The sequence below is a fragment of the Tupaia chinensis genome, unplaced genomic scaffold, assembly GCF_000334495.1.
Source record: "Tupaia chinensis unplaced genomic scaffold, TupChi_1.0 Scaffold146140_1, whole genome shotgun sequence".
Lineage (NCBI taxonomy): Eukaryota > Metazoa > Chordata > Mammalia > Scandentia > Tupaiidae > Tupaia > Tupaia belangeri.
Genome location: NW_006205995.1, coordinates 1,329,561 through 1,341,328, shown reverse-complemented (window position 1 = coordinate 1,341,328; position 11,768 = coordinate 1,329,561). Strand labels below are relative to the sequence as shown.

Here is an 11,768-nt window from a genome sequence, read left to right as displayed (position 1 = left end):
TGGCCATGCCACAATCCCTTCTCCTCCACTCTCCTCTTGGGATCTTGGGCACGCACGCACACATGCCTGGCGTGAGTTTTAACCCACCAGGTCCGGGACGCAAACCGCGGTCAACTATGTGGGAGTCCAGCGACATAGCCATTACGCTAACTGCTGTTTCCCGACCTTGGCTCAGTTCTTATGCCATGGCAGCCCCACTGGTAGATGTGCCACGATCTGGAGTTGTTCAGGAAACCTTGAGGCGCCGCTCCTCCGTCCTGTAGACACCCATTGCTTAGAGTGCTGATCTCTACGCTGTGGATACCTTATAACTGTTATCGTCTGACCGGAAATACCACATTGTGTTCATTGCTTGGGGAGAGACTTGTTGGACAGGTTGCTGGATGACAAAGAAGAGAGGAGCGAAGAGTTAAACATCGAGACTTGCCCGGAACACCAAAGCTCCTCTGTAAAATGCTTCTTCATCCATTCCATACTTCAATTCCAAATTTTAAAGGTATATATATATATATATACTTTTAAAATTTTTGCAATAGAGTGCATGTGTTTGCTGGAGAGAGACAGAGAGAGAGAGAAGGAAAGTGAAAAATCACCCCCCAGAACGAATGGCCATGCCATATTCCTCTCTCCTCTTAGGATTTTGGGCACACACGCACATGCACCCAGCATGAGTTTCAAGCCCATAGGTCTGGGACTTGAACTGTGGCTGACCACGTGGGAGTTCAGCGCTTGAACCACCATGCCACCTGCAGCTCACTATATTTCTAATATAATCAGAATTGCCTGGTATTCGCTCAGAAACAGACTGGCAAGGTAATAGAGTAGATTCTGGAAACAGACCTGAGTCCACCTGAGAATTTCACAGTGATGTATCAGTACTTCAAATTAGGCGAGAACAAAGAAAAAGAAAATAGGTCCTTTGGCTGGTATTTTGGAACAAAGTAAGTTGTTCCAGATGAAATGAAGTTTTAAATATGAAAATATTTTAAGTAAATAACTAAGTGGAATAAATGAGGAGTAGAGAGACTTCCTAAATATGACATCCAGCTTGGAAGATTGATAATTTTGACCATATGGAAGTGAAAAAAATCTTTAATCAAAATGTCAATACATAAAATGAGCAAAGTGTTTTTTAGCACATTGGACAAAAGGCTAATTTCCTAATATGTAAGAAACTTACAAATCAATCACAAAATAGGAATCTTAAAACTGATGGGAAAATGAGTAAATGGTATGGATTGGTAGTTTCTTTAAAAAGACATACAAGGTTGGAACCAGCAAGTAGCATGGTAGTTGAGGTGCTGGACTCCCACATGGCCAACTGTGGTTCAAATCCCGGGCCTGGCAGCTTATTTTCTCTCTCTCTCTCTCTCTCTCTTTTTTCTCTCTCTCTCTCTCTCTCTCTCTCTCTCTCTCTGTTGCACACACGTGTCCCATAGCAAATTAAATAATAATAATAATAATAAAATTAAATTTAAAATTCTAGAAAAAAATAAATACAGAGGCCAGCAGGTGGCATGGTAGTTAAGGTGCTGGACTCCCACATGGCCAACTGTGGTTCAAGTCCCAAACCTGGCTTTCTCTTTCTTTGTCTCTCTCTGGTGAGTGCACGTGTCCTATAGCAAATTTAAAAATAATTAAAATAATAAATAAAAAAATAAAACTTCCTTTAAAATAAAAAAAGGCATCTTTATTTAAAGTACATTTTATTTAAAAAATTAAATGACTATTAAGTCAGCAACTAACTAGGATGGGCTTTGTTTCTGTAATTTTGGGGGTGCTTTTTAGAATTATTTATTTAATTATTACTGTCTCTTTCATTTTAAATGTTTATACTTTCATGCTCCCATTTAAAGCAACATTTTCTTTATTCTGTGCCTTGAATTAAAAATAAATAAATAAAAGAACCTCTTGCCACCAACTTAAACAGTTTGGGGAATTTTCTGTAGTGCAGTAACTCCTACAGTGCTTGGTAATTCATCTGACGTGACCATGGTTCATACCACACTGAAGCCTCTTCCAGATCTCCTAGAGAGACACTGCTGAGAGAGAATAGCCTGTTAGTTGATGAACTTTGTTTATGAATTTAGATTCTACAACAGAACGTTCAGTAAAGATGGTCGCTGACTTACAATGGTTCAATTTATGATCTTTCAACATCCCTGTAGTGTGGGAGCAATACGTATTCAGTAGAAACTGTAGTTCAAGTTGGAATTTTGATCTTTTCTGGGGCTAGCACTATGGGTAAGATACTCTCTCATGACAGGGAGCTGCACTTCCCAGTTAGCCACGTAATTACTAGGGAAAACACCCGGCACTCCGTAATGTCCTGTGTGCCAGCGTTTCTGTATATTCTGTTTTCCCATCGTGTCTGCAAAACTCGCATTTTTGACTTACTATATTTTCAACTTATGATGTGCTTATTGTAGTGTATTGTAACCCCATTATAAATTGAGGAGCATCCATAATTGAATTGATTGCTATAAGGCATCTCCACTATTAAAAATGTTCTTTGGGGGGCAGCAGGTGGTGTGGTGGTGAAGGCACTGGACTCCTACATGGTCAGCCATGGTTCAAGTCCTTGACCTGGCGGCTTGCTTTCTCACTTCCCCTCTCTTTCTCTATCCCTCCCTCTTTCTCTCTCTGGTCAAGTTTAAAAATAATACTAATAAATAAAATGAAATAAATATTTTTAAAAGCCCCATTCTTTGCCTCAACCATATATACTGGGGTGAATTAGAAACACCAAATAATAGTTTTGCTTTAAATGAACCTCGGGAATCATCCTTTCCTTCGTAGGTGATGTGCTTAGCTTTTTCAGTGCAGAATACCTGCAGGTTCAGCTGTCTATGGAGTTGAATTTTGCTTCTAGACATGAGCAGGACCCACCTGACCGTGGGAGAGGACTTCTCGAGTGATGCTGTCCCTTTCAATTTGAGACACTTACCCCTTGGCCTTTTTGCCCAGCAAGTAACCATGTGTCTTTCCTACATAAATAACTGTTTCCTCTTTCTTCTTGGCCACTCTGTGTGTGTGTGTGTGTCTGCAATCAGAGGCAACAGCTGGGAACCGCTGTGGAGATGGAAATTGCCCAGATGCTGGAAGAGAACTCAAGGATTCTCAAGTTTGGTTACCAGTTTACCAAGCAAGGGCCACGAACAAGGGTGGCAGCTGCCATCACAAAGAATAATGACCTGGGTAAGACAACAGTAATCTGTGCTGTTAACCGCTAGAGAAGTAGGAGAGCATTCATTTTTCCACTTTTGATACATCTCACAGACACCATCCTGCTGGCCTTTGGCACTTCTCGGTCTCCCATCAAAAGCACAGTAGTGGTTAAGGCGCTGGACATTCCCACGTGGCTGACCACGGTTCAAGTCACGGACCTGGTGGATTGCTTTCTCTGTGTGTGTGTGTATGTGTGTGTGTGTTTCTGGTCAAATTAAAATGAAATTTAAAATAAAATGAATGGATAAACATGAATAAAATAATTTTTTTTTAAAGCATAGTATTATGTGATCATAGGCCTCCTTGTGGTCCTCAGGGCTTCACTGAACATTTTCTCAAAAAGAACTGTTCACTCTTTTTCCCAGCCTGCCTTTTATTTTTGCATGGTTTCCCTGCAGCAGCAGCTGCTTATTTCTTACATGTACTCCCTCCGTTGTTATCTGCCCCAGAAGGTGGATATAGGGATATTCCCGGTTTACCTGTGCTAGTCCTTTGTGCTTTGGTTCTTAGGTTTAATTTTATGTCCATATGACCCATTAATCTCACTCCTTGGAATTTACCCAAAATGTGGGAAAATACTTAGTTGGAAAAACACTTGAACATCCATTTATTGCAGCATTATTCACAATTGCTAAGACATGGAATCAACCTCAGTGCCCAAGAACTGATGGTGGGGTTGAAGAAATGTTTCATATGGACACTAGGGACTATTAGTCATAGGGAACAATGAAACCCTGTCATTGATACAAAGTGGGTGAATACAGAAGGTGTAATGCTAAGTAAAGTAAGGCATATTTTAGAAGACAAACACTGTATATCCCTGCTCAGCATATACCAATTATCTGCACTCAATGGCAGAACTTGAAAGATCTAAAGTAGAGAGGATGAGTGAAGATACCAGAGTCTGTGGGAGAGGAGTGGATAGTAGAGGGTAGGAGGGAGGAGGGCGGGGAGAAATTTTTTTTTTTTTTGAGAGGTTTTTGCTATAGGGTGCGTGCGCTCGCCAGACAGACAGAGAGAGACAGAGAGACAGAAAGCGAGAAATCACCCTCCAGGGAGGATGGCCACGCCGCAATCCCTTCTCCTCCATTCTCCTCTTGGGATCTTGGGCATGCACGCACATGCGCCCGGCGTGACTTTAAGCCACTCGGTCCGAGACTCAAACTGCAGTTGACTACATGGGATTCCAGGGACATAGCCATTATGCTAACTGCTGTTTCCCAGGGGAGAAATATTTAACAGACGGAAGAACAAAGTTTTCTGTTGAAAATTATGTGTATGGTAATATCCTTGATTTGATCATCACATACTATATGCATACTTTAAAACCCATACTGTGGGGGGCCAGCAGATGGCAGTGTTTACATTGCTGGACTCCCACATAGTCGGCTATGGTTCGAACCATCCAGACCTGGTGGCTTGAAATCACACCAGGTGCGTGTGCAGGCACGCCCAAAATCCCAGGAGGAAAATGGAGGAGAAGGGATTATAGTGTAGCCATTCCCCTGAAAGGTGATTTCTCACTTTCCCTCTCTCTCTTTCCCCCCCACACAAGCACACTTGCCCTAAGGCAAAAACCTTTCAAAAAGAAAAAAACCATGCTATGTGCTGTAAAGATGTACAATGATTAAATATGAATAAGAAGTAAAAAAGAGGGACTAGCAGGTGGCATGGTGGTTAAGGCGCTGGACTCCCACATGGCTCACTGTGGTTTGAATTCTGGACTGCGCAGCTTGAAAATCATGCTGGGCACATGTGTGTGCTTGTCCAAAATCCTAGGAGGAGAATGAAGAAGTGATTGAGGCATGGCCATTCCCCCGGGGGTAATTTCTAACTTTCCTTCACATTGTCTTTCTGTCTCTGTCCAGTGAGCACCTGTGTGCCCTGTGGCAAAAGCCTGTAAATAAATATACACAAAGAAGAAGACTAGACCACACACACACATTATCCAAATACTTCAATCATTTTTTAAAATGGGTATGTCTGGCATTTTGGTACATGACATGTGAAATAAACCAATGGAACTACGTTATGGATGTTAAACTCAGTTATGCCATCTTCAGTTTTTCCTGCTGCGACTTTCTGCTGAGGATCTGTGCCCTTTCTTCTGTCAGGATGAGATGGGATATGTCCTGTTCAACTACAGCACAAAGGATGAAACAAATTAGGAAGGTATTTCCTGACCTCCTCCCTCTTCTGAGGACATCTCAGTTACTATGACAAAGTGCCATCTGCGAGACAGTTCTTTTAGCAAGCACCCAGTCCACCAAGAGCAGGCTTCGGTCCCCAATTTGAGATCCAGGGACAGAATGCCAGACCTTAGACAGCAGAGCTGGACAAGGTGTTCCTCCACGAACACCGCTGGCCACAGGAGTCACATGCTAGACAGGACAGGAGGGACAAGGAAAGGTTCAGTTCTCTCCGCAGACATGCTGAGACAAGACCTTGAGGCCCAGCCAGGTGCAGTGTGTGACATCAGGAGGCTGACCAGGCATATGACGGTGCTTACCCGTGGAGTGCACAGGGGAGGCCGAGGAAAACCCAGCTTTAGGAAGAGTGGAGGCAGAAGTCAGAAAACACCTAGAAAAGACCTAGTGGCTCTGCGACAACTCAAAGGCCAAAGAAAAACAGGGAGAATAAGGGGCTTGGAGTAAATGAGGGGTCGTCGTGAGCTGGAGAGTGGCAACGTGTGAAGATCAGCTTTGTCTGTTTCCCACAACCTGGGCAGGAGCAGGCTGGACTAGGTAAAGTGGAGAGCCAGGGCAGGACCACAGCCTGGGTGCTTTTTGGCCAAATCCGGGAACGTTCCAGTAGCGAGCAGAAGAGCCTGCAGGTGTGAAGTTGAACAGAGAAGAGGGTTGCAGACACTGGGCACCTGGTCGTCTGGGCAACTTCTTTATCCTAAGGAGCCGTTGGGGGGAACCTGATCTCTGGGTGTGCTTGCTATCTAATCACACCTTCCTTGAAGATTGATACCAGGTGTTTTCATCTAGAAGAGGTTTAGAAACTTTGACTTCTGTCTGCATCTCCTCCCGGTCTTCAAGCCAAGATCAGAAGTCATAGATGGTGATTATGTTAACCGGGGAATTTAAGCCAGTTCGTGGTTGAGATGTTCTAAACGACCATGGACATATTTAGAAGCTCACTATTTCATGCATCTATTCTGAACCTTCTATTCCACAGAAATAGAAACATTCTAGTATTTGAAGTTCCTATCAGACATAGCTTTATTGAAATGTAAATGACCACAGACACCAGGTTATTTGACCATTCCCATTTATTACCGTGCTTAATTGGGTAGTGAAATTTACTATTCTTGTTATCTTCATGTGTGAGGGATTGCTGTTTTGTGTGAGTAACGTTTGCTGGTCCAAATTGTAAGGAATTTTTTTCCTTCAGTTTGTCTTTTTCAAACTTTTCTTTCTTACCTAGTTCGTAAGAAAAGAGTTGAAGGAGACCAATGGTAAACTTTCACAGGAAGAGGTGAAGTTTCCCCACGGCAGCCACTGAAACACAGACAGAAGCCCTTCTTCTTCACCGGGACCATCGTATCAAAGGTTGTCCATTTCCGTTAACCACACGACCAATTATTTAATTGCTCTTCTTTCTTAGCACTACTTATTTATCTTGGATTTTAAAATATATATAGTTGTTTTATTTACTTGTGGGCACTTCTGGCAACTTGCACAAATGGTCTGAAGCAGGTTTGAGGCAGTGATAGCGATCAAAGTGATTTTAATCCCTTTCTTACTGGCTTGTCTTGCTTTCTAACATGAACTTTTTTTTTTTAATCACTGAAAGCAATTTAGTATAGCATATGTGTTTGTAACTGTGATTATAGTAGAGGCCTACCTCTGTTTACATGCATAGCTTTGAGTTAGGCTGAATTCATCGTGTTCTGCCGACCACACGAGAAGTTAGTATTGCCAATCTTTCACTGGGTAAGCAAATGGGACCGAGGTAGCACAAATTCTCCCTGAGCTCCAAAACAATCGCTAACTGTACATGCCCTACCGATTGGAGATCTGTGTTGTCTTCAGAAAACAAGACAACATTATGACACTGTAACACAGCCTTAGCAAATAAATAGAAAATATTTATTAGCCCATGAACATAGTGTCTAGCCAGACTCACAGGAGCGAAATGCACGAGCACACTGACCGTTCAACTTAAACTGGATCTTCAGCACGATTCTAATGGATAACTATTTACAGAGCTGTTTTGAAGTTTTCCAGACATGACAGAGAATTTTACATTTTTCTAAGAGGAAGGCTTTTAAAACAGTACATCCCTAAACAAAACAAGAATTAATCGTCCATTGGTTTCGGTTGTCTGATACACACGATTGCCTCTGTTTGGCAAAGTGTAGAAGCATTGCTTGCTTTACTGTTAGTGTACCGTGATTACAGGATGAAATGTGAACATTCCAGTTAATTACAGAGATTTCTCCCCGCACAGCACCATCCATCCAGACATTTGCAAACATCAGGGAAAGTGTGCGTATCATCACCATGCAGATGTTGGTCACCGAGACCAAAGCCTGTGGAAGTAGAACCGAGGTGAAGCTGTGTTGTAGGGTGCGTTCATCTCTCAATGCAGCAGTGCAGCGGTGGCCCGATAAACCGAGAAACAGGTGCCTGCGGCCTTCGGCTGGAGCCCTGCCGACTGCTTGGGCCTCTGCCGACTGCCAGCGCCCTGTGATTGGCAGGGAGCACTCAGACGCTGCCTGCACTGCCTCTCCCTCTCTGCCTCCCATCCCCCTCCCTTCCTTCCACCTCATTCTCTGTGGTTCTCAGCCTCTGATTGAAAACATCCTGGTGCTAGTGACTCTTAGAGCTGAAGAGATGGCCAAGCCAGGCTCCTGCTTGAGAGTCTAATCCTCAGTTGGTTTAGTAACCGAGTGTTCCTGAGTTGCTTGGTAACAGTAAAACAAGTTAATGGGAAAATAATGACTCTATTATTCGGTTTAGCTTGTAAAGCACATGGAATCTGTTTAGGGTAGCCCTTATAAAATTAGACATGTATCTGTATTGTAAGTACCCACATCTGTGTCTCTAACGTCCTCGGAGACATCTCATTTTCTTGACAATTTCTTTTATATTGTTTGGGAGCACAAGCAGCAGAACGTTCTGACATTTTTGGAGGTCTAAAAGTCCTTTAACTCATTTACTATCATATCTCCCTAGCACTCTAGACAAACATAGTAAATACTATTTGTTGGTGTTCTGGGTTTCTTTTTCCTTCCCTCTCACCCATTTAGGTGTGGTATATTGGAGCCAATTAGAACAGACATGCTGATTGTTAGATTTTCAAAAATTTTGCAAACTGGTTGCTTAACAGAGCCATTATTAAAAATTAAATAGCACACACCATTTAACAAAGAAAAAAATAATAAATATTTTAAAATGCTACATGTTACTATTTTCTATGCTTTTGAGATTATCTAACTGTATTCTATTGTATCAGTATACAATGTATACAATGTTATTGTATCGGTAGGTGGAAATACTACCTAATAGTGTGCCGCCATTCTCTCTTTAGAATGTTCTGGAACTTCTTGTTAATAGCTTGGAATCGGCCACAGTGGGAGTATTTACTGCTGCAGAAATTAGGACAGTGTTCCAAATTGCTGGTTGGTAAACATTCATCTGCATACCACTGGGTGAAATATGTACTTTTTCTTTGTGTACCTATGTTTTGGTGACCGTGTTGCCAAAAGGAAGAACATTTCCTTGGTGTCTTTTCTTCCATCTCTTTGATTTCGTTACAGACTCGTTTAAGTGCTGAGTCTCTGAAATGGCCTTTTTCCTTTCTATTCTCATTCACTTCTTGCCTTCACCTCTAAGAAACCTTGGGTCCTTCAGAGTGTTCTAGGCCAGCCCCACAGTGCTGTGGACTGGAGGCTAAAGTAGTTGCTGAAAAACTGGCAGAAAGCAAGCAAGCAAAAAAAAAAGTCAGAAATGGATTATGGCTCTTCAAGCAGTAGTTGATAGTATTAAAGCAAGAAAATGGCACATTATCAAACATATAGCACTGTTATTAGCTTGCAAAATGCTTGGGTCATATGTAATAGAGTCTAGGAAATCAATTATTTATTACTAATCATTTCATCTTATTATTAAAGTAGCTTGAAAGGGTGGCATTTCTCTGAGTTGTCACATATTGAAGATAACTCTTCGAGACAAATGTACATTTTGGGGAGCTTATCGACCCTTTAATTAGCCAAGGACTTCATCTCCCCATCTCCCCAGAGTGTGTAAATGGGAGCTTTTTCATGATCATGGGCACAATTAATTCCTTACTACCCACCGTGATGGAGCATAATGTATATAATATTTTTATATGTATATGTTTTATCAGTGTTAGATATTTGGTAATATCTGGACAGCTGATAGAAGGGAGATAATCTCTCCCCAGGCCCCCGTCCCTTCCCCGTTTAAAGTTAAGCAGGTCCACACTAGGCATGGCACTGCTCACCTGGACTTGCAGGCTCCTTTCACCAACCCTTCTCATGGCATTTGTGGAAGATGACTTTTAAATAAATTCTGTCTAGAAATCATACAATTAGTCCAACACCACATCTCTTCAGTGGCCTGACGCGTGTAATGGAGGGTCCTTTGTCCTCATCAGCATGACTAAATCCCTCACTTTCATCTCTGGAGAGCATAATGTCCGTCAGTGGTGTGTGTGTGTGTGTGTGTGTGTGTGTGTGTGTGTGGTCGTCAAATATCTAACCAGGTATTTGGCTACATCTGGACAACTGATTGAAGGGAGACGCTGTCTCCAGGTCCCTGCTCCCTTGCCCTTTTTAGAGTTGCTCATGCCCCAGTTAGGTGTGAAAGGACTCCCTGGAGTTCGCAGTTTGTCGCCACCCACCCCCATTTCGGAGCCACATTACCAGTTGACTCTTAGGAAGGTGTGAGTAGCCTAGAAATCCTTTTATTGTCCCAGCACCAAATCCCATCAGCATGACTAAGCCCCCGCCTTCCCTCTCCTCCCCTCTTCGCAGGGCCCGTTGCATGCACATACGTGTGGTGCGGATACCAAGTACTCACGCCAGACGACTGAGTAAAGAGGGTCCCTCTCTCCCACCCCCACTTCCCTGGCCCCTTTAGAGTTGCTGCAGGCCCGGGTTAGAGAATCACTGCCCTGGAGGGTCCTGTGCAGCTCGCCCCTCACAGAGCACACCATTCGTCTTCCAGTAAAGCCCAAATCCATTTAAAACCTCAGAAATCTTCCAAGCCAGTTTCTCTACGAGAAGACTGGCACACCAGCCCCAAAGAACAGCTGCCTCTCTTCCGGATGGAAACAGCTCCCGGCAGGGCACCAGCGGAGGGAAACCAGTGTCCTTGGAATGACTGCCATGAGAACATTGCAGAGGTGCAGACGCGCCACCCTGAAGGCCAGTGTTAAACACCTGCCTGCTGGAACTCACGTGGCCGTTTGGGACTTACAAAAGCATTTGCAGGGACGGCCTTTCTCGTGCATGTGATGCACTCGAGCCCTCCCTGGGCATTGCAAAGGAGACAGAGGAAGGATGGGAAGCTTTGATGCATGTCATTGGATGTGTTTCTAGGCTTCGGAGTGCCCTTTTGCAAAGTCAGTACCATCCTTAGTCCAAGTCTGTGGGGGTCACCAAAGCTGAGCGGGGCAGGCGTCGTGAACGCTGGGTTCTGTGGTATGCCACCTGGGTGCAGTAGAACTGCTGGAGTCAGGCTTTAAGTCCTCCACCTCAAGCTTCTGTCTCCTCTTCCTTGACTGATGCAGTGGTAGCTGTTCTCATCTTAATGAGCAAAGAACTAAGAGAAAGTATCCTAGCTCTGCCTTCCATTGGTAATTTCTTTTTACTTTCCTTAATATCCTGGCTACTCAGCCCATCCTCAAAGCTGGCTGTGCCTGGGGCCAGCAGGTGGTGTGGTGGTTAAGGCGCTGGACACCCCCACATGGCTGACCAGGGTTCGAGTCCCAGACCTGGTGGCTTGCTTTCTCACTTTCCCTCTCTCTCTCTCTCTCTCTCTGGTCAAATTAAAAGTAAATGAATGAATGAATAAAATTAAAGAAATAATTCTTAAAAAAAAGGGGGGGGCTAGAGGATCCAGACACTTACAAAGAAAAGGTATGAGAATGTTGGGAGGGCCCAGGCTGAGCCCACTGAATGAATGAAAGTCACAAGACCAGGCCTCCTGGAACAGCATGGGAAAGAAAAGCACCCAGAACCTCAAGTATATATTCTATGTTTTCTTGCTCCCTGACTGCAAATACATCGGATCTTCCTTTGTGGCTCAGGAGCCCAGTAAAGTGAACTGGCTCACTGAGGTGGGGTAGGAGGCCGGAAACTAAACGTTTAAATTTGTCTCATGGCAGAACTGCCCTCTGCTTGACTTGACTTTCTTCCATCTGCCTCGAACAGCAGTGACCTAAAGGGCCTGTAGATGGTGGAGGAGGAGTTGTAAGTTTCCAATCGTAGCCTGACTCCAGGTCACTACATGTAGCAGTGGTCATGCCAGGTTAGGACTCATTGTTGACTCCAGGGAGAGGGA

General features: G+C 43.7%; 1 protein-coding gene across 1 annotated transcript in view; it reads left to right on the top strand.

The window, feature by feature from the left end:
• Positions 1 to 8,605, top strand: part of TMOD2 (tropomodulin 2) — a 75,530-nt gene extending 66,925 nt beyond the window's left edge. Inside the window, exons 9-10 of the mRNA XM_006168744.3 lie at positions 3,054 to 3,198; positions 6,661 to 8,605. Coding sequence (XP_006168806.1) covers positions 3,054 to 3,198; positions 6,661 to 6,695 — 180 coding nt within the window. The 3' untranslated portion in view covers positions 6,696 to 8,605. The remainder of the gene's footprint in view (positions 1 to 3,053; positions 3,199 to 6,660) is intronic.
• The last annotated feature ends 3,163 nt before the right edge of the window (positions 8,606 to 11,768 follow it).